General features: G+C 45.2%; 1 protein-coding gene across 2 annotated transcripts in view; it reads right to left on the bottom strand.

Annotated features, from left to right (window-relative positions):
- The window catches only part of LOC139559336 (ribosome biogenesis protein bop1-like), a 121,622-nt gene that overhangs the window by 36,237 nt on the left and 61,341 nt on the right, over positions 1 to 24,044 (bottom strand). For both annotated transcript variants that reach the window (XM_071375258.1, XM_071375259.1), the window contains exons 4-5: positions 889 to 1,043; positions 620 to 737 (exon numbers count right to left, since the gene is read on the bottom strand). In XM_071375258.1, the coding sequence (XP_071231359.1) occupies positions 620 to 737; positions 889 to 1,043 (273 nt within the window). The remainder of the gene's footprint in view (positions 1 to 619; positions 738 to 888; positions 1,044 to 24,044) is intronic.

Below are 24,044 nucleotides of genomic sequence, written 5' to 3'. Positions count from 1 at the left end.
CACTATTCATTTAAACGTCTCCCGCAAACCTTGTTAACTGCAGCACAGGAGAACTCACTCCTCTCCAGACATGGGTTCAACTACTATATGAAATCTGGCAAATACTTTGAGCGTTTGCTCCCGTCTGCCTGCAGTGCCAGTTGGGCGGGGTTTGCAATTGCTGGACATTTCTATTGGTTCCATTGCAACACGCAACTCAATAAAATCACAGCTAAAGTATCTGAAATGATTTCTGATTGTATTTGAACCCAGGTTTGCTTTCGGCTGACTTGTTCTAAGTGACGAGGAGTGGAGTGCAGACGAGGTTTGGGTTATGTGGAGAACATAAGTGGATGGGCTAATGAACTGAGGTCTAGTTTGCTCTAATGGCTGCTATGCTTTAGCCATTATCTGCTCAGTCATTTAACAAAACAGAGCAGCCAGCCGTCAACACAGTGAAAACTGGGTCGTATTCACTAGGCACCAAAAAAATTAAAATAAATATGGACTGAAACAGAGAGGGAGTAGCAGAATTGGTCCAATAAGAAACACTTGTTTACTTTTCTGTAAAAAAACGTGTTGCTACGTTTGGCCCAAATGAATAGGACCCTGATACAGGCAGTGAGAGGGCAGTCTTTACCTCGTACTCGTTGAAGTTGACGTCGCCAAATTGACCCTTCTGGAGGCGGTGTACCAGGTCCACCTGCTCGTCTGTCAGACGAATGTCTGAGGCTGTCGTCTTGTCATGAACCGTACGCCTGGTGGAGGGGGAGATGGAGGGAGAGACCAGATGTGAAAACAGGTTCACAGATACTCTTCTCCCAGAACAAAAGCACAGAGAAAGAAGAGCGAGCGTGCGTTAGAGAGAGGGTGTTGGAGAGAGAGCTAATCTGCTCCTTGTCATCTCACCAGTAGTCTGGGTTCTCCATCTTGTCCAGGAACTCATCCAGCTCGTCTTTGCTTCTGATGGGCTTAAAGATCTTCTTCCCGTCCAGGTTATACCCGATGTGAGGGTAGTCCTGGTACCACTCCATGGGAACGTTGCCCACCGTGTTACGAATGTCCTAGGACAGAAAAGAGGGAGGAAGAGAAGGACATGTTCAATAACCTTGTTTAACAACACTTGAGGACAAGGTGTTTGTCTTCCCATTAGATTGCTTGCTCAGGGCTGTTACAGTCCTTCATATCACTTTAATTGTTGTTTTTTTTTTTTTTTACTCTGGGCGAGTGGAATAAATAGCGGATTATAATGCTATGGGAGTAGAGTACAATTTTTCTGGCCTGGAAACACTCTCACCCTCATCATACTTGTCCCATTTTCCTCCCTTTATGAATACCTTTCGCTGGATGAGGCCTTGGGGGGGGGGGGTAAGGTGGGTTACAGGTGCAGGCCTGGCCTGGTAAAAATACCTCAGCTCATTCTACATCCCGTTCTCATTCACAAACTGGCGGTAGGACTACAAACCTGTTCTTAGACGATAGGACTTATTAAACCAAATGGGTACAGTCTGAAAAAAATAAATGTCTTTGTCTGAGAAATAATACACACACACACCGACTCACATGGGTGGGTGCGTACACACACACACACACACACACACACACACACACACACACACACACACACACACACACACACACACACACACACACACACACACACACACACACACACACACACACACACACACACACACACACACACACACACACACACACACACACACACACACGACAGCTGAAAGCTCTCAGAAGTAGTGAGCCACTTTAAAGTGGGGCCTGCACCTGTGAGTGATTTCAATAAAAACACCCCTACCAGATCCAATTAGGAGGGAGTGGGCAGCCGTGTCACGCTTTTTCTCACAGCCACAGCCAGCTGGGTAGACCCCTTCCACACACACAGTGCCCATCCTCAAAGCCCCCACTCATTACACACACACTGAATGGGCATTGGCCCTGCTCTATAGAACTACCTCTGAGTGAGGTGGAGGAGGTGGTGTCTGTTGTATGATAAGGGTCATGCCAACATCAGCCTATTCCAGACTGTGAATAAGCACGGACACTTCAATTGTGCTAGCAGTATCTCCTCTTTGCAAGTTAGTGGATTTGTTGGCCCACAGTGTTGAAGTTCATGCAAGTATTACTGCAGATAACCAAGGGAGCCGGAAGAACAGAAACAGGAGAAAAACTAATGTGACATTTCCTTGTCTGGAACACATTATCTAACAGGCTGGTTGTTAATGGGGGACCTCTATAAAGGTCACCCTCGCTGGTTGTTTGCTGAGATCAAATCTCTAGTGAGCTATCAGCCTATGGAGACAACTACATGCTACTCAAGAACAAAACATGTAGGCAGTGATATAGCCGGCAGATTGTCAATGGTTCCGTACAGTGGTTTGCTAACCCTACGCCTAACCTTAGCCCTTGACGTAACCTTTAACCTAACTTACTATCCCCAACCCTACCCGTAACCAGGCCGTTCCATCTCTAGGCATAACGATACCTTTAGATCTGCCGGTCCAATAACCACATCCAAAGACGTATGCAGCTAACTGCATCTCTCGCATTGATGTGCCTGGTCTGCACATTAATTCGGCCTATTCTATGGCAAGACAAAGCACCTGAACTTGGACTTGCAGTACACTCACAACAAGCTACACTGTACTAGACCCAGGCTCTTCACAACAAGCTATACTGTACTAGACCCAGGCTCTTCACAACAAGCTACACTGTACTAGACCCAGGCCCTTCACAACAAGCTACACTGTACTAGACCCAGGCTCTTCACAACAAGCTACACTGTACTAGACCCAGGCTCTTCACAACAAGCTACACTGTACTAGACCCAGGCTCTTCACAACAAGCTACACTGTACTAGACCCAGGCTCTTCACAACAAGCTACACTGTACTAGACCCAGGCTCTTCACAACAAGCTACACTGTACTAGACCCAGGCCCTTCACAACAAGCTACACTGTACTAGACCCAGGCCCTTCACAACAAGCTACACTGTACTAGACCCAGGCCCTTCACAACAAGCTACACTGTACTAGACCCAGGCCCTTCACAACAAGCTACACTGTACTAGACCCAGGCCCTTCACAACAAGCTACACTGTACTAGACCCAGGCCCTTCACAACAAGCTACACTGTACTAGACCCAGGCCCTTCACAACAAGCTACACTGTACTAGACCCAGGCCCTTCACAACAAGCTACACTGTACTAGACCCAGGCTCTTCACAACAAGCTACACTGTACTAGACCCAGGCCCTTCACTTAAAGCTACACTGTACTAGACCCAGGCACTTCACTTAAAGCTACACTGTACTAGACCCAGGCACTTCACTTAAAGCTACACTGTACTAGACCCAGGCACTTCACTTAAAGCTACACTGTACTAGACCCAGGCACTTCACTTAAAGCTACAGTAAACTACTAAACAGAGGAGAAGCACTCAGAAGAGAAGGACCAGCCAGCCCCCCACCAGGACAGCCTTGTGTTGCTCAGCCTGGGTGATGACACCCACCTGGCCTGATGGCCAGCCCCAGCCCCCCTGGCCTGCCTCTCACACCACTGCCTTTCTGCTTCACTGGGGCCTGGAGAACTGGAGGAGAGAGAGCGGAACAGGGCCAACGACAGACAAATGTTCCATTTCACGAGCTCCAGAATCACACAGACGACTTCTGGGCAAGCGATAGTTTCGGTCCACAGGATCGAGTTTCACCGGAGAGTGGGCTCTCACCTCCTTCCAATGCGCCGAGGGAGGAAGCGAGCGAAGCAAATGAGATTCAACGAGATGGGTTAGAATAGTGATTTATGGATTATTGTTCCGATGTGTCGGCAGAATGTTGACTCCTGTTTTCTTAATCTGAACTTTCGAACGCATCCGTTTATTTTTTTACTACGGTAAGGATGACTCCAATACACACAAGAATTGTATAACAGAAACTAGCAGGCCCATATGACAACCCAATAGGATTCAGCCCGAAATAATACATTTCAAATAGACTAAGAACAATAGCGTCGAATCCCAGAGTTGACAAGAGCCAGCGGGAGTTAAAGACAATTTATGGTTGAGCCGAAAATGTGGTCGGAGACTCCGTATGGAGGGTGTGACGCAATTGCGGAGCCTCTGGAGGATTGTGGAGGCCGTATTGACCTCCGTACCACATTGCCGTGCGCCTCTCAAATTTTGTAACAACGCGGAGGGCTCTGCATAGCTCCGCATTGACATGATTGGTTGACGGTAGGATGGGGTGGGAGGTCCTGTATAAACACAAAGTCACTTCCTTGACAACAGCTCTGCTCAAGAACTCTGCGCTGCTCGCGAAGCGCAAGAAGTATGAATGCCCTGACATTTACTTTCACCAGAAATGCTGCACGGCCAAAAACAGAAGAACAAAGACTGCTTACTCATACTCTACCATCACACAGTCATGATGCCAAGACCACTCTGTCCATTCATCATAGCCCATTCATCCTGAATGGGAAGGAGAACGTACAGTAGGGCTATTCTTATATTGACCCGGAGTGTATTAGCTGGCTTTACCCAATGTTTTTTCAGCACTTACAAAAGGCTGCTTGTTGTCGCCTGGCTGGCTGCTGTTAAGCTGGGATGTCAGGACTGAGTGTCAGGCTGTGACTGCAGGGAGTGACTGCTGGACTGGTCAATGCTGTGGGCCCGAGAGGGCTGCGACTGTCTAGTCCAACACACTCATAACTGGACAGTATGTGTGTGTGTGTGTGTGTGTGTGTGTGTGTGTGTGTGTGTGTGTGTCTCGTCTGTATGTGCACGCGTATGTGTGCGTGTGTCTCGACCGGGACAGCACAGATAGGGACACACAAGACTTGACTCCATACAGAGAGAGTAGAGACTGCAGTGCACCACCTGCTTTCAATCGGCCAGCCAAACACTGGGCTTTATTAAGTGTCAGTCAGCCAGGCTGGGTTCTGTCAGGGTGAGGAGACTTCCATGGAAAATGTCATTAGATTGGATAGAGAGGCCTGCTTTGAATGGACCTCAAGGCACAAAATGGTGCTTTGGTGGAGGGACAGAGTGGGAAGGGAGGGAAGGGAGGAGAGGACCAGGGCCTGTATTTATAAAGCCTCTCACAGTAGGAGTGCTGATATAGGATCAGGTCCCCCTCCTGTCCAAGTAACCATGTTCAACCGTATTCATCCCAGATCAACAGGTTCGGCTGAGGGTGTTATCCAGTACAGATGGAGGTTTAAATGGAGGGTGTTGGTGGTCTAATATTTATTAAAACTTTGCCCCTCTCAGGTAGGTTCTTTCTTTACAATGTTTCAGCTAGTGTGTCCCAGCCAGCACACCCAATCCAGTGTCTTAACGAGATGACAACATCAAACAGACACCTCAGCATTCTCATAGATCTTACAGCGGGCGGAGTGCAACATGACACCTCTCCTTTTCAGCAGGACCCACTCTTAAAAAAAGCCCTCTCTGACCCCCTTCACTCCCAGTGTATGTGTGTGACCCCCTCCCTCCTCAACACTGGGGCCACACCGTGGGTCTAACTGGCTGGCCATTGAGTAACACTACACTGTGATAAGTCAACCAGCCTGATCACTGTACAGTCCTGTCATCACTATTATCAAGTCATCTATCATTTGAGAATTGAGCATGCTTAGCCACCTCTTTCTCTTAAAGTGTAAGGAAATCACTTCTCACAGGCCTATGGGGAAAGACAACATGAGGACGGGTGATGACACCATGAAATTAGATAGGACCAATGGGCCGATCATAACTGAATCATGACTTCTATGGTACTTGGTTCAGCTCCCAGTAAGTATTTAGAGTGCTTGAAAACCAGACTAAATTATGCACCAAATAAATCTGCTACGCCAATTGTTTTCAATGAGAACAATACGTTTGAAGAATGCAGAACTGCCATGCATCCGTGTTGTATGGCATTTGGTTTGGAACCGGCCTCAGGAGTGGAAAGAAAACCATTGGCAAACACATGCCAATGGGACAGCAGGTCCAATTAGAATAGCATTCTAGGCTTGCCTTCATCCACACCTCTGATTATGCCAACCAGGATGCACGTTCGCCAGGGCGCGTAGCTGGCATGAGGTGGCGCTCAGCCTGCCATAGACAGGCCAACCAACTCTACCAGGTCCCAAAACTTCAGAACTCTCAACTAAAACGATCAATAACACTGAGGGAGGGAGGGAAAATAATAAAATGAGTAATTAACTACAATGACCATACTCCATTGCGCCGGTTCTTTCCGGCTCGGACAGAGATGTTTTTATTTCACCAGGTAGGCCAGTTGAGAACAAGTTCTCATTTACAACTGCGACCTGGCCAAGATAAAGCAAAGCAGTGCGACAAAAACAACAGAGTTAAACAAACAAACATACAGTCAGTAACATAATAGAAAAATCTATGTACAGTGTGTGCAAATGTAGAAGAGTAGGGAGGTCGGCAATAAATAGGCCATAGAGGTGAAATAATTACAATTTAGCATTAACACTGGAGTGATAGATGAGCAAGTAGAAATACTGGTGTGCAAAACAGCAGAAAAGTAAATTAAAACAATATGGGGATGAGGTAGTTGGGTGTGCTATTTACAGATGGGCTATGTACAGGTACAGTGATCGGTACACTGCTCTGACAGCTGATGCTTAAAGTTAGAGGGGGAGATATAAGAGTCCAGCTTCAGTGATTTTTGCAATTCGTTCCAGTCACTGGCAGCAGAGAACTGGAAGGAAAGGCGGCAAAAGGAAGTGTTGGCTTTGGGGATGACCAATGAAATATACCTGCTGGAGCACGTGCTACGGGTGGGTGTTGCTATGGTGACTAGTGAGCTGAGATAAGTTGGGGATTTACCTAGCAAAGACTTATAGATGACCTGGAGCCAGTGAGTTTGGTGACGAATATGTAGTGAGGGCCAGTCAACGAGAGCATACAGGTTGCAGTGGTGGGAAGTATATGGGGCTTTGGTGACAAAACAGATGGAACAGTAATAGACTACATCCAGTTTTCTGAGTAGAGTGTTGGAGGCTATTTTGTAAATTATATCGCCGAAGTCAAGGATCGGTAGGATAGTCAGTTTTACGAGGGTATGTTTGGCAGCATGAGTGAAGGAGGCTTTGTTGCAAAATAGGAAGCAGATTCTAGATTTAATTTTGGATTGGAGATGTGAGTCTGGAAGGAGAATTTACCCAGACACCTAGGTATTTGTAGTTGTCCACATATTCTAGGTAAGAACCGTCCAGAGTAGTGATGCTAGTCGGGCGGGAGGGTGCGGGCAGCAATCGGTTGAAGAGCATGCACTGGGAGGAGGTGCTCTTATTCCCCATGGACTTTACAGTGTCCCAAAACGTTTTGGAATTAGTGCTACAGGAAGCAAATTTCTCTTTGAAAAAGCTAGCCTTAGCTTTCCTAACTGACTGAGTATATTGGTTCCTGACTTTTCTGAAAAGTTGCATATCGCTGGGGCTATTCGATGCTAATGCAGAACGCCACAGAATGTTTTTGTGCTGGTCAAGGGCAGTCAAGGGCTATATCTGTTCTTAGTTCTAAATTATTATTATATTATTTTTTTTTGAATGGGCCATGTTTATTTAACCTCTCTTGGGTAGAAGGCAGTATTTTCACATCCGGATGAAAAGCGTGCCCAAAGTAAATTGCCTGTTACTCAGGCCCAGGGGCTAGGATATGCATATAATTGGTGGATTTGGATAGAAAACACTCTAACGTTTCTAAAACTGTTAAAATTATGTCTGTGAGTATAACAAAACTGATATGGCAGGCGAAACCCCGAGGACAAACCACCCCCCCCCCCCAAAAAAAATCAGCCTACCAATGTTTTCAATGGCTGTCACTTTTATTATAAGGCGAAATCCTCCCAGAATGCTGTTCCTAGGGCTCCCACTAGATGCCAACAGTCTTTAGAAAGAGTTTCAGGCTGGTTTTTGGAAGAATGAGCCAGAAATTGTAGTTTTTCTAGGTGGCTCCCATTTTGGCTGTAGTGTTTCCAAGCGTGTGGAAGAGAGCGCGTTCTTTGGTATTTTTCTCCGGTAAAGATAATAACGATTCTCCGTCTTAAATTGTATCATTTATTTACATATTAGGGTACCTAAGGTTTGATTATAAACGTTGTTTGACTTGTTTGGAAAAGTTTATTAGTAACGTTTGGGATGAATTTTGTATGCATTTTGATGGAGGGAAACTGGGTGGATTATAGACTGAAGCGCGCCAGCTAAACTGAGTTTTTATGGATATAAAGAAGGACATTATTGAACAAAAGGACCATTTGTGATGTAACTGGGACCTTTTGGAGTGCCAACAGAAGAAGATCAAAGGCACTTATTAGTTCACTTTATTATATCGGTTGAAATATGTTTTCATGCTTTTGTATGAGGGGCGTTGTCCTCAGATAATCGCATTGTGTGCTTTCGCCGTAAAGCCTTTTTGAACTCTGACACAGCGGCTGGATTAACAAGAAGTTAAGCTTTATTTTGATGTATTACACTTGTGATTTTATTAAAGTTAAATATTTATAATTCTGTAGTTTGAATTTCGCGCTCTGCAATTTCACCGGATGTTGGCCAGGTGGGACGCTACCGTCCCACCATAAGTTAAGATGGTGAAGAAGGCACTTTAAAAGAGCAAACAGGCATCCTCTACTGACAGGATGAGGTCACTATCCTTCCAGGATACACGGCCCAGAAAGGACTGCTCGCTGAAGTGTTTTAGGGAGCGTTTGACAGTGATGACGGGTGGTCGTTTGACCACAGACCCATTACGCATGCAGGCAATGAGGCAGTGATTGCTGAGATCCTGGTTGAAGACAGCAGAGGTGTATTTAGAGGGCAAGTTGGTCAGGATGCCCAAGATTTAGGGTTGTACCTGGTGGGTTCATTGATCACATGTGTGAGATTGAGGGAATCTAGCTGAGATTGTAGGACAGCAGGGGTGTTAGGCATGTCCCAGTTTAGGTCACCTAACAGTACAAACTCTAAGGATAGATGGAGGGCAATCAATTCACATATGGTGTCCAGGGCACAGCTGGGGGTTGAAAGGGGTCTATAACAAGCGGTAACAGTGAGAGACATGTTTCTGGAAAAGTGGATTTTTAAAAGTAGAAGCTCGAATTGTTTGGCTATCTCTGCAGTAGATTGCAAATCCGCCCCCTTTGGCAGTTGTATCTTGTCGGAAAATGTTATAGTTAGGGATGGAAACATCAGGATTTTTGGTGGCCTTCCTAAGCCAGGATTCAGACTGGGTTGGTGGAGTGTGCTAAAGCAGTGAATAAAAACAAACTTAGGGAGGAGGCTTCTAATGTTAACATGCATGAAACCAAGGCTTTTACGGTTACAGAAGTCAACAAATGAGAGCGCCTGGGGAATGGGAGTGCTGCTAGGGGCTGCAGGGCCTGGGTTAACCTCTACATCACCAGAGGTACAGAGGAGGAGTAGGATAAGGGTACGGCTAAAGGCTATAAGAACTGGTCGTCTAGTGTGTTCGGAACAGAGTAAAAGGAGCAGATTTCTGGACGCGGAAGAATAGATTCAAGGCGTAATGTACAGACATGGGTATGGTAGGATGTGAGTACAGTGGAGGTAACCTAGGCATTGAGTGACGATGAGAGAGGTTTTGTCTCTAGAGGCACGATTTAAGCCAGGTGAGGTCACCGCATGTGTGGGCAAGTGGAACAAAAGGGCGAGCTAAAGGCATATTGAGCAGAGCTGGAGGCTCTACAGTGAAATAAGACAAAAATCACTAACCAAAACAGCAATAGACAAGACATATTGACATTAGGGAGAGGCATGTGTAGCCGAGCGATCATAGGGTCCAGTGAGTAGCTAGGCGAGCTGGAGACACTGATTCAGACAGCTAGCAGGCCGGGGTTAGCAGATGGGCCATAGGGGGATGTCGCAACGGCAGACCAGTCGTGATGGATCGGCGGAGCTCCGTGTCGGCAGCAAAGGGTCCAGGCCAATTTGCAAAAGAGGTATTGAAGCCCAGGAATTGTCTGATAGATCACTTCGGCTAGCCGGGAGATGGGCCTAGCTCGAGGCTAACTTCAGGCTAACTGGTGCTTGCTTTGGGACAGAGACGTTAGCCAAGAGTAGCCACTCGGATAGCAGCTAGCTAGCTGCGATGATCCAGTGTAAAGGTTCAGAGCTTGCGGTAGAAATCCGGAGATTTTTTTAAGTATTCCGATATGCTCTGGGTTGAAAGTTGACTACCTCAAGAAGCTGGTTGAGAGAAAGCTTTGCACACTCTTGGCAGTCATCAAGGCAAACGGTGGCTATTTGAAGAATCTCAAATACAAAAATCAAATCAAAATCAAATTTTATTTGTCACATACACATGGTTAGCAGATGTTAATGTGAGTGTAGCGAAATGCTTGTGCTTCTAGTTCCGACAATGCAGTAATAGTTCCGACAATGCAGTAATAAATATAAAATATATTTTGATTAGTTTAACACTCTTTTGGTTACTACATGATTCCATATGTGGTATTTCATAGTTTATGTCTTCATTATTATTCTACAATGTAGAAAATAGTAAAAATAATGAAAAACCCTTGAATGAAAATGTGTTCTAAAACTTTTGACCAATAGTGTACACACACACACAGACACAGACACACACTTCATCTAGGTCACAACAACAGACAAACACAGTCTGCTTAAACTAATAACACACAAACAATTATACATTTTCATGTTCTCACAGTTCAGCAATATTCTTGTAATGTCTGATGTGAACCGCTCTCTTGAGGTCATGCCACAGCATCTCAATCGGGTTGAGGTCAGGACCAGAAGGCGTATTTTCCTTCTGTTGAAGCCATTCTGTTGATTTACTTCTGTGTTTTGGGTCGTTGTCCTGTTTCATCACCCAACTTCTGTTGAGTTTCATTTGGAGGACAGATAGCCTTACATTCTCCTGCAAAATGTCTTGATAAACTTTGGAATTCATTTTTCCGTTGATGATGGCAAGCTGTCCAGGCCCTGAGGCAGCAAAGCAGCCCCAAAACATGATGCTCCCTCCAACATACTTTTCACTTGGGATGAGGTGTGCTGTACCTTTTGTTCTCCACACATAATGTTGTATGTTCTTTCCAAACAACTCAACTGTAGTTTCATCTGTCCACAGAATATTTTCACAGTAGCGCTGTGGAACATCCAGCTGCACCTTTGCAAACTTCAGACGTGCAGCAATGTTTTTTTTGGACAGCAGTGGCTTCTTCCGTGGTGTCCTCCCATGAACACCATTCTTGTTTAGTGTTTTACGTATCGTAGACTCGCCAACAGAGATGTTAGCATGTTCCAGAGATTTCTGTAAGTCTTTAGCTGACACTCTAGGATTCTTCTTAACCTCATTAAGCATTCTGCGCTGTGCTCTTGCAATCATCTTTGCAGGACGGCCACTCCTAGGGAGAGTAGCAACAGTGCTGAACTTTCTCCATTAACAGACAATTTGTCTTACCGTGGACTGATGAACATCAAGGCTTTTAGAGATACTTTTGTAACCCTTTCCAGCTTTATGCAAGTCAACAATTCTTAATCTTGGGTCTTCTGAGAACTCCTTTGTTCGAGGCATGGTTCACATCTGGCAATGCCTCTTGTGAACAGCAAACTCAAATTTTGTGAGTGTTTTAAGGGAAAGGTAGCTCTAACCAACATCTCCAATCTCATCTCATTGATTGGAATCCAGGTTAGCTGACTCCAATTAGCTTTTGGAGAAGTAATTTGCCTCGGGGTTCACATACTTTTTCCAACCTAAACTGTGAATATTTAAATTATGTATTCAATATAGACAAGAAAAATACAATCATTTGTGTGTTATTAGTTTAAGCGCACTATGTTTGTCTATTATTGTGACTTAGATGAATATCAGACCAATTTCTGCAGAAATCCAGGTAATTCGAAAGGGATCACATACTTTTTCTTGCCACTGTGTGCGCACGCACACGCACGCACACACTAATTGCTCAGCACTAGCCCCCAGCCTACAGCTCTGGTTAAGGCCCCCAGCCTACAGTTTTGGTTGGGGCCCCCAGACTACAGTTTTGGTTGGGGCCCCCAGACTACAGTTTTGGTTGGGGCCCCCAGACTACAGTTTGTTGGGGCCCCCAGTCTACAGTTTTGGTTGGGGCCCCCAGACTACAGTTTTGGTTGGGTCCCCCAGACTACAGTTTTGGTTGGGTCCCCCAGACAACAGTCTTTGTTAGGGCCCCCAGACCACAGTTTTGGTGAGGCCAGGAGGTAGGAGGGGTTAAAATAAGATGGTAATGCTGAGAGCGCAGACCAGCTGCGGTTGGTGGAGGAAAAAGCACAGGTCTCTCTCGCTCTCTCCAGCCACCGGGAAGGAGGGAGCGCGCCTCACTTTTTCCGCTCCGCTGACCTCTTCCTTCTCACAGTGGCTGGAATGCCTTGGCTGCAGGAATAACAGGAGGATTGCAGCATGGAATTTGGGGAAGAGGATGACTTCATTTTTCTTTGCAAAAAAATATATTACTTTGTCATTTTTTATGGGCAAGAACACTAATAATTAGGCAACCAAGAGTTGCATGTGAGAATGAAATTCTCTCCCTTCCCTTTTCCTTGTTATCCTAGAGGTGATATAGCCTAGCGTAGTCAGTGTGCATTTGTAGGGCATTGATTGATAGTAGGCTACATATCAACACAGATGTGAACACAGAGGACGGACAAAAAGCAACAAACTGAAAGCAAAGTAATATCACTGTAGTCAGGAACTAGCTGCTAACTAAGAATATTCCAATATTGGTGGAATAGCAGCCAGGTCCGGATCAAATAATATTTTTTTGGGAACAGCCGGGCCTCGTATCATATGAACACACTTAAGACCTGTCAAAATTGCTTTAAAACGGCAACATTTTAAAACAGTTTGGGGTTGCGAGGTGGGGAATTGTTACTATGCCGATCAATGACAATACCCATCCGGACCTTTGCCACCTAGGAAATGTGTATGACCGGACCTTCTCAAATAGTACTTCAGTACTATTTTATCAGTCTAGGGAGTTTAGACAAGGTGACATCCAATAGCCTATTGCAGGGTTTCCCAAACTCGGTTTGGTTTTTGTCCTAGCACTACACAGCTGATTCAAATAACCAACTCATCATCAATCTTTGATTATTTGAATCAGCTGTGTAGTGCTATGGAAAAAACAAAACATGCACCCAGGGGGTGCCCCAGGACCGAGTTTGGGAAACCCTGCACTATTGCTTCAAGATGAGAAGAATGAGAAAGGGGGCATCCGAACAAAGAAAACAGTCTGTATTAGGACCAACATAAAGACCATTTATATAACAGCACCCAGGCTTCCACCCAGTCTGTCTAGCTGATAAACAAGAACACATTTGGTTTGAATCCCTTTTGACAACTAAATGGAGGGCTCATTCCTACCATCACCATTTTCCAGTTGGGCAAAAACAAAGTGTGGGAGATTACTGATTTAAATTAACACTAGAGAAGGAGAGGTGTGTGTGTGTGTGTGTGTGCGTGTGCGTATGGTGATTGATTTAGGATTAACACTAGAGAAGCAGAAGAGGCGTGTGTGTGTGTGTGTGTGTGTGTGTGTGTGTGTGTGTGTGTGTGTGTGTGTGTGTGTTGATTTAGGATTAACACTAGAGAAGCAGAAGAGGCGTGTGTGTGTGTGTGTGTGTGTGTGTGTGTGTGTGTGTGTGTGTGTGTGTGTGTGTGTGTGTGTGTGTGTGTGTGTGTGTGTGTGTGTGATTTAGATTAACGTCAGCGGATGAGGAGACTTTTCTGTGCATTCTTGACTAAATCCCAGGGTTCCTTTCCCCTAGTCAGACAGAAATGCCATCACTAACGTACCCACTATTCCACCAGGCAGAGAGAAATGCCATCACTAACGTACCCACTATTCCACTAGGCAGAGAGAAATGCCATCACTAACGTACCCACTATTCCACTAGGCAGAGAGAAATGCCATCACTAACGTACCCACTATTCCACTAGGCAGAGAAATGCCATCACTAACGTACCCACTATTCCACTAGGCAGAGAGAAATGCCATCACTAACGTACCCACTATTCCACTAGGCAGAGAGAAATGCCATCACTAACGTACCCACTATTCCACTAGGCAGAGAGAAATGCCATCACTAACGTACCCACTATTCCACTAGGCAGAGAGAAATGCCATCACTAACGTACCCACTATTCCACTAGGCAGAGAGAAATGCCATCACTAATGTACCCACTATTCCACTAGGCAGAGAGAAATGCCATCACTAACGTACCCACTATTCCACCAGGCAGAGAGAAATGCCAACACTAACGTACCCACTATTCCACTAGGCAGAGAGAAATGCCATCACTAACGTACCCACTATTCCACTAGGCAGAGAGAAATGCCATCACTAACGTACCCACTATTCCACTAGGCAGAGAGAAATGCCATCACTAACGTACCCACTATTCCACTAGGCAGAGAGAAATGCCATCACTAACGTACCCACTATTCCACCAGGCAGAGAGAAATGCCAACACTAACGTACCCACTATTCCACTAGGCAGAGAGAAATGCCATCACTAACGTACCCACTATTCCACTAGGCAGAGAGAAATGCCATCACTAACGTACCCACTATTCCACTAGGCAGAGAGAAATGCCATCACTAACGTAACCACTATTCCACCAGGCAGAGAGCGCTAGTAGAGCGCTAGAGGACAGCCAGACTAGTAGAGCGTTAGGGGACAGCCAGACTAGTAGAGCGCTAGAGGACAGCCAGGCTAGTAGAGCGATAGAGGACAGCCAGACGAGTAGAGCGATAGAGGACAGCCAGACGAGTAGAGCGCTAGAGGACAGCCAGACTAGTAGAGCGTTAGGGGACAGCCAGACTAGTAGAGCGCTAGAGGACAGCCAGGCTAGTAGAGCGCTAGAGGACAGCCAGACTAGTAGAGCGCTAGAGGACAGCCAGGCTAGTAGAGCGCTAGAGTACAGCCAGGCTAGTAGAGCGCTAGAGGACAGCCAGACTAGTAGAGCGTTAGGGGACAGCCAGACTAGTAGAGCGCTAGAGGACAGCCAGACTAGTAGAGCGTTAGGGGACAGCCAGACTAGTAGAGCGCTAGAGGACAGCCAGACTAGTAGAGCGTTAGGGGACAGCCAGACTAGTAGAGCGCTAGAGGACAGCCAGGCTAGTAGAGCGTTAGGGGACAGCCAGACTAGTAGAGCGCTAGAGGACAGCCAGACTAGTAGAGCACTAGAGGACAGCCAGGCTAGTAGAGCGCTAGAGGACAGCCAGACTAGTAGAGCGCTAGAGGACAGCCAGGCTAGTAGAGCGCTAGAGGACAGCCAGACTAGTAGAGCGCTAGAGGACAGCCAGACTAGTAGAGCGCTAGAGGACAGCCAGACTAGTAGAGCGCTAGAGGACAGCCAGACTAGTAGAGCGCTAGAGGACAGCCAGACTAGTAGAGCGCTAGAGGACAGCCAGACTAGTAGAGCGCTAGAGGACAGCCAGACTAGTAGAGCGCTAGAGGACAGCCAGACTAGTAGAGCGCTAGAGGACAGCCAGACTAGTAGAGCGCTAGAGGACAGCCAGACTAGTAGAGCGCTAGAGGACAGCCAGACTAGTAGAGCGTTAGGGGACAGCCAGACTAGTAGAGCGCTAGAGGACAGCCAGATTTGTAGAGCGTTAGGGGACAGCCAGACTAGTAGAGCGCTAGAGGACAGCCAGACTAGTAGAGCGCTAGAGGACAGCCAGACTAGTAGAGCGCTAGAGGACAGCCAGACTAGTAGAGCGCTAGAGGACAGCCAGACTAGTAGAGCGTTAGGGGACAGCCAGGCTAGTAGAGCGCTAGGGGACAGCCAGGCTAGTAGAGCGCTAGAGGACAGCCAGACTAGTAGAGCGCTAGAGGACAGCCAGACTAGTAGAGCGCTAGAGGACAGCCAGACTAGTAGAGCGCTAGAGGACAGCCAGACTAGTAGAGCGTTAGGGGACAGCCAGACTAGTAGAGCGCTAGAGGACAGCCAGACTAGTAGAGCGCTAGAGGACAGCCAGACTAGTAGAGCGCTAGGCGACAGCCAGACTAGTAGAGCGCTAGAGGACAGCCAGACTAGTAGAGCGCTAGAGGACAGCCAGACTAGTAGAGCGTTAGGGGACAGCCAGACTAGTAGAGCGCTAGAGGACAGCCAGACTAGTAGAGCGCTAGAGGACAGCCAGACTAGTAGAGCGCTAGGCGACAGCCAGACTAGTAGAGCGCTAGAGGACAGCCAGACTAGTAGACCAACATGACCATGAGCTGTACCTTCTGTAGTGTAAACAACTGAACGGAGCTTTATTGATCATTTGGAGGGAATTAAGTGGTGCCATCCTGAATCAGACAGAGGTGATGATGTCAGAGTGGGGGTCATTACTAGAGGTCGACCGATTATGATTTTTCAACGGAGATACCGATTATTGGAGGACCAAAAAAAGCCGATACCGATTAAATCGGCCGATTTTTATACAGTTGAAGTCGGAAGTTTACATACACCGTAGCCAAATATATATAAAGTCAGTTTTTCACAATTCCTGACATTTAATCCCAGTAAAAGCTCCCGGTCAGTTTGGATCAACACTTTATTATAACTTCACTAGGGTAGGGGGCAGCATTCGGAATTTTGGATGAAATGCATGCCCAATTTAAACTGCCTGCTTCTCGGGCCCAGAAGATATGATATGCATATAACTGGTAGATTTGGATAGAAAACACTCTAAAGTTTCCAAAACTGTTAAAATAGTGTCTGTGAGTATAACAGAACTGATTTGGCAGGCAAAAACATGAGAAAAATCCATTCAAGAAGTAGTTTTCTATTCAATGCCATTACAGTATCCATTGACTTAGGACTCAAACTGCAGTTTCTATGCCTTCCACTAGATGTCAACAGTCTTTAGAAATAGTTTCATGCTTGTATTCTGAAAAATGAGGGAATAAGAGCATTCGGAATGACTGGACGCTAAAGTGTCGCAGAGCTTTTTCATGCGCTCGACAGATAGAGAGCAATTCTTGTTTACCTTTTAAATTGAAGACGTTATTGTCCGGTTGAAATATTATCGATTATTTAGGCTAAAAACAACCAGAGGATTGAATATAAACATCGTTTGACATGTTTCTATGAACTTTACGGATACAATTTTGATTTTTTTGTCTTCCTGTTTTGACTGCGTTTGAGCCTGTGGATTACTGAAGAAAACGCGCAAGGTTTTTGTATATAAAGAGACTTTATCGAACAAAAGAAACATTCATTTACTCAATAAATGTTTCTGACTCTGACTCTGTTCTACTTGGCTGGTTACTGTTTGTAATGAATTGTCTAGTGGGCTATGTTCTCAAATAATCGTAAGGTATGCTTTCGCCGTAAAGCATTTTTTAAATCTGACACCGTGGTTGGATTCACAAGACGTTCATCTTTAAACCTATGTAAAATATGTTTTGTTTTCTGAATTTTTATGAGTATTTCTGTATTTGAATTTGGCGCCCAGCAGTTTCACTGGCTGTTGAAGAGGTGGGACGCTAACGTCCCAACATACCCAAGAGAGGTTACGAATGTGAAATGGCAGAATAATAGTAGAAAGAATGATTTCAGCTTTTATTTATTTCTTTCATCACATTCCCAGTGGGTCAGACGTTTCCATACACTCAATTAGTATTCGGTAGCATTGCCTTTAAATTATTTAACTTGGGTCAAATGTTTCTTGTAGCCTTCCACAAGCTTCCCACAATAAGTTGGGTGAATTTTGGCCCATTCCTCCTGACAGAGCTGGTGTAACCGAGTCAGGTTTGTAGGCCGCCTTGCTCGCACACACTTTTTCAGTTCTGCCCAAACATTTTCTATAGGACTGAGGTCAGGGCTTTGCGATGGCCACTTCAATACCTTGACTTTTTTGTCCTTAAGCCATTTTGCCACAACTTTGGAAGTATGCTTGGGGTCATTGTCCATTTGGAAGACCCATTTGCAACCAAGGTTTTACTTCTTGACTGATGTCTTGAGATGTTGCTTCAATATATCTACATAAATTCCCCTCCTCATGATGCCATCTATTTTGTGAAGTGCACCATTGGGATAAGTGAAATAATCTGTCTGTAAACAGTTAATTAATTGTGTCATGCACAAAGTAGACTTTGCCAAAACTATAGTTTGTTAACAAGAAATGTTTGGAGTGGTTGAAAAACTAGTTTAATGACTCCAACCTAAGTGTATGTAAACTTCAACTGTATATATATTTGTAATAATGACAATTACAATAATACTGAATGAACCCTTTAATTTTAACCTAATATATATTCTTTCAGTGAAATACGGAACCATTACGTATTTTGTCGAATGGGTGGCAACCCTAAGTCTACATATTGCTGTTACAATGCACAATCTTCAATGTTATGTCATAATTATGTAAAACTCTGGCAAACTAATTACGGTCTTTGTTAGGAAGAAACACAGTTCGCAACAAGCCAGGCGGCGCAAACTTTTGTATATACCTTGACTCTGCTTGCACTGAACGCAAGAGAAGAAGTGACACAATTTCCCTAGTTAATATTGCCAGCTAACATGCATTTATTTGAACTAAATATGCATGTTTATAAAAATCTACTTCTGTGTATTGATTTTAAGAAAGGCATTGATGTTTATGGTTGGGTACATTTGTGCAACGATAGTGCTTTTTTCGCGAATGCGCTTTTGTTAAATAATCACCCGTTTGGCGAAGTTGAAGTAGGCTGTGATTCGATGATAAATTAACAGGCTGATTATATGCAATGCAGGACAAGCTAGTTAACCTAGTATTATCAATCAACCATGTGTAGTTAACTAGTGATTATGTGAAGATTGATTGATTTTTATAAGATCAGTTTAATGCTAGCTAGCAACTTACATTGGCTCCTTGCAGCCACAAGGTCCTTTTGACACTGCACTCGCGTAGCCATGCAGTTTCCTCATGGATTGCAATGTAATCGGCGTCCACAAAAAGCAGTTTACCGATTGTTATGAAAACTTGAAATCGGCCCTAATTAAAATCGTCCATGCCGATGAATCGATCGACCTCCAGTCATTACCTTTAGACTCTCTCCCTCCGTCTGTGATGGAAAGACACTAGCCTATCACTCTCACTCAGATGGAAAGACACTCTCACTAGTGGCAGAGTGACTTTGATCTCCAGGAAAGAAGGAATGATGGTCACAGGGATGACTGAAGGCTCAGTCCAGTCAGTCCTCCCTCCACTCCACTGTGTGTCACAGGGAATGAATCAGTCCCATACCCAATGACTCAGTGGAATCAGCAAACCATGAACACATGTCTGTGACTGTCCGTTATAAATATCTCTCAGTCTGAAGACCGTCATTGAACGTCTACTTTTCAGTGTAGCTCAGGTTGCAAAATGTCCAGGTTTTCAGGAAGTCCTGGTTGGGGATTCCTGATTTCACGCTTATTCCCCCCTGATTCCAGGAATCTTCTGACCAGGATTTTAGGGAAACCTGGGATTTGGGGGGAAATGTACCAGAATTCTGGAACTCTGTCTCTAGCCTACTTACTACTGAAGACCAAAGGTCTATCCATGTCTACTGAAGACCAAAGGCCTACAGTATGTCCATCTATGAGACGGAGGTCAGAGGGATAATGTCTCTGTGTGCAACAGAGCCACATAACTACACTGAAGAGATTACCCAAACCAACACACCTCTTTAGCAACCCACCCTCCTTCCCTCCCTCGCCAGGCTGCCAATCACTAACCACTAGTCTGGAAGTTGTTTTTGGACCAGAAGCAACATTCCTGGAAGTGCAGCATTCCCAGCTCTCCAGCAAGTCTAAATCCTGGAAGGTAACAATTTTGTTGTTGTTGCAAATTCTCGAAACTAGTTCCCTAAAAATAAAGTGACTGAACTGTGGGTAATGGAGAAACGAACTGGTAAACAAACTCTGGCTGGGCACAATAGTTCCCACTTGACATCACCTCTTCCCAACAACCCACCTAGGTAAAGCCCATTTCTCCCTTCAGATCCTAAAGGATGTAGCTGGGCCTGCTCACTAGAGGGGAAACAGTACACATATTCTACAGAACCGTTCAGTACAGGGACTTAGGTTCAATCCGTATTGTGAACAACACACTAGGCCTATAGGCTATGCCTATGATGTGTTGTATGCCTCGAGTGAATCTGAGCTAAAAACATTTCAGGCTATTACATTGAAACAACTAGAACCTGTACACATGTTGTAATCAACATGAAATGCTGAAATGGTGAAGGTGCATAAAGACGGAGGAATTCTTCTACGACGTCATTGTTTTTAGCACTACCCATTGAGTTCTTAAACTATGGTGCACAACATCATTCAATGTGCCAGTAAATCAGCACAATCAACTTTTTCATAAAAACAAAATAAAAATAAAGTGTCCGTCGTGGAGCTAGAATTGGGATCATGTATACAGTACTAATACCGATACAACAAAAGAATAAGAGAGCGACGTACAATATGGCGAACTTCACAAACAAGCCATTTGTGGTAATTACATGGCTGCGGACATCTTTTTGCACCTTTCGCCATTGCTGCATTTCACACTGTCCTTTTGAGGCGCAGCCGGGAACTAGTTCTGTACGATGGTGAGTGGTGGGATCAATAAACCAGGAGGATTCAACATCATCGTTTTAAATTTCCAGTTTGAGAACATTTTGGTCTTCCCAGTCGATTCCAACAGCGAAGAACAGAAAAAGTACGTGGCCACTGTTCAACGAGAATAGCCTATGCAGCTGCCAACACCACAACGGTCTCCCATCTGCATTCAAGCAGCCCTTCACAGCTGATTCTGACCAGGCCAAAGACATGACAAGCGCGACAGGTTTGTTTATAGCGGTTGAGAAAAATAGGGGGTTTCAGCACCTCGTGGAAGTGCTCGAGCCACGTTACGAACTTTGCCCCCTCTCGCACAGGTTGCCCCATCTCGCACAGGTTGCCCCCTCTCGCACAGGTAGTACCCGCTCTATATAAGCAAGTTAAAGCCAACGTTGTCAATGAATTGGCCAACGCACCCCGTGATGTGCTTATAACGGACGGATGGACCTCCAGGGCTACAGAAAGCTACTTGACATTGACAGCCCATCACATTACCCTGGAGTGGAAATGGAAAGTAGCGTGCTACAGACATGCCCCCTTTATGAGTCACAAGTACGCATATTTTTTACTTTGTAAGAACATATAGCATAGGCCTATACACCATATGAGTCATGTTTGCATATTGTTTTCACACACACACTGCACTTTATTTTAGTGTTGTTGTTGAGTAATTTAAGTAAACACAAGGTGTTGGTATTTCTCATCGGGTATTATATGACTCATGATCATATGGAATCAGGAAAAACAACACTTTACATTTTCTTAAATAAACAAAAATGAACTACAGTAATTGTTAGCAATTAATTTCACCGCTGTACCAAAACATGACCCCAAAACCGCAATACGTACCTAGACGTGGTGAACCGTTTGGTGAACCATTACACCCCTACTGCTCAGTATAATAGAGTGGAGGTGCCTGGATTTAAGAAATAGTACCACATGAGAGCTGGTTCTGCTGGTCCCTGGTGAAAACTCTAGGGATTCTCCCAGGGGGGGTGGAGAAAGAGTGGGAGAGGAAAGGTGGATGTCCCATCCCCTCACCCCTTTACACCCTCCCAAGTCTCCCCCCTGAGAGGATGTAGCAGTGTATCCACAGCAGGTTTAGCCATAAGCTCTGCTCTACTCTGAGTTGTTTCCTCTGCCATGGTCAAAGCCCTCCGGAATGCTGTCCGTCTGTCTGCTCTGTCTCAGAGACACACAGGAGTACACGTCTGGACATGGCCGCCCACTGCTGCCTCACTGTAACGGGTCTGTTTGATGTATCTGTCCACATGATAAATCACTAAGTGATTTCAGACCCGCCTCAAAGTCACTGTACAACACAGTGATGCTATTCAGATAACTTATTAGCAATAATAACCACCCCAAAAATAACTCTGCTAGTGGATCTATTAGTCTAGTGGAAACATTCACAAAACAGTTGTCAATTATAGCAGTACTGGTTCAGCGACCAAATAGTTATGCTAACTTCAACAGAACCTGTTTCTATGGTCAGTCTCTCTGCGCTGGGAAAAACAACTGGACCTGACGTCATGGTTCTGGACCAAGTGACGTCATGGTTCCCCAAACACGACAGGGGGACATAATGATAAACCTGGTATGATTGATGTGCTGAAAACTAAATTATCCCATGACAGTTTGTCAAACTAAGCAGCTTTCCTGAATTAACACGTTTTAAAAAAGGGACAGGCGTGGTGCAGGGGCCCATATGAAAGACAAGAGGAATCGGGACCAGACCCCAAACTAGCTAATGCATTCACCAGCTGAGCTGACGAGGGGGTGGAAGGTGGTGGGCGGATGTGCCGGTTGGTGCTGCAGATTTTGTGGTCTGGGTTCCTTGGTCCCAGTACAACCACAGAGGTCAATTAGCAAAGTGTGTTTGATATTTCAGACGTTTATGGATGCGTCTGCCCACCGCAAGCATCACACACACATCTGTCAGTGTCCCTGTCTGTCTCTGAGGCTGAGAAGGGGAGACCCTCCTGGGAACAGGAGAAGGAGACCCTCCTGGGAACAGAGCTGCTGTCTCACTGTTGTCAAGTGACAGACAACCAGTTACTGTAAAAGACAGAGCATGTTCAAAAAACAACAGATATCCATAGAGGATAGCAGGTCAACATCATTAATCACATCCAGATTATCCTACTAGACAGAAGTGTCTTGGTTTTAGAAAAAATAAACAAAAAACAATAATTTATAGAGCAAGTATTATGAATGCCAAGTCTAGTCTGTAGTTATACTATATCGGCCCTAAAACTGAAAAAATCTGTGGTTCTTGTTCATGTCCATAGTTTCAGGTTTGAGTAGTCGTATCTACAGGATACACATGGGATACACTGTCCAACAAAATGCTTACTTGCAGGTTCCTTCGACAATTCAACAATAAGAGATAATAAAAGTAAATGTTTCTGTAGAAAAGAAGTGCCATCTGCCTGTCCCCATCAGATCTGATCACATCCCCTGCTCTGCAACCCCCCCTGCTCTGCAACCCCCCCTGCTCTGCAACATCCCCCCTGCTCTGCAACATCCCCCCTGCTCTGCAACATCCCCCCTGCTCTGCAACATCCCCCCCTGCTCTGCAACATCCCCCCCTGCTCTGCAACATCCCCCCTGCTCTGCAACACCCCCTGCTCTGCAACACTAGCTGGCCTGATGGAAAACCAACCACATTCAGCTCATTTTCTTTTCCATGACAGACAATTTTAAGACATTATTAGACGGGATGATTTTTTTTCTTCAACCCCAAATGGTCACAAATGTCCCCTTTTTATTTTTAGGGAAAAAAAGGAGGGACATCGTGGACTTCATCTTTAGGTTTCCGACCGGGCTCCTGTGGCTTTCTGATGACAACCATGACCGTCCGTCCCCACCATGTTTGTTACCATATTATCCAAGTGTTGGGGATAAACTGGACTCGCCTTGAATACCATCTCCACGTGTTGGTGTCTCCTCATCTGCCTGTGTGTTCTGTCATTAATATGCTTAACAACCAACATCTGAGGCTGTCATGGCCATGTTGCATTTTCATTTGTATTGCCTATTGTGAATAACAGCCAGTAGCCTAGGCTGCAGTCACACACGCTAGTTTTTACTGACTGCAGTGTCCGTAATATAAAGAAAGCCCTGTATGAGCAACTTTGAGTAGGGAATGGATGCATTAGAGCGTAACTAGTGAGGGGGTTTCAACTTCGAAAATTGCTTTGCTTGCTTGGCACGGTTCGGACATCTTATTCACAAGAACAAGTGAAATGAATCTGTGGGTGCTACTTTCAACGATTTATTGTGGGAAATTATACTGTACTAAATAGGAATACGTAGAGTGCAGAGCTTCTAAGTATGAAAAGTGTTAGAAAACGTTTGCTGAAGTGAAGTGGGCCTAATTATACTGGCACTGCCAGACTGGTTGGTTTGGGCAGTTCCTCTTGACGTCAGCAGCTGTCTATGGAAA

Source organism: Salvelinus alpinus, chromosome 29 (assembly GCF_045679555.1).
Source record: "Salvelinus alpinus chromosome 29, SLU_Salpinus.1, whole genome shotgun sequence".
Classification (NCBI taxonomy): domain Eukaryota; kingdom Metazoa; phylum Chordata; class Actinopteri; order Salmoniformes; family Salmonidae; genus Salvelinus; species Salvelinus alpinus.
Note: the sequence above shows the minus strand (reverse complement) of the source record. Positions and strands in the feature narration are given on the sequence as shown.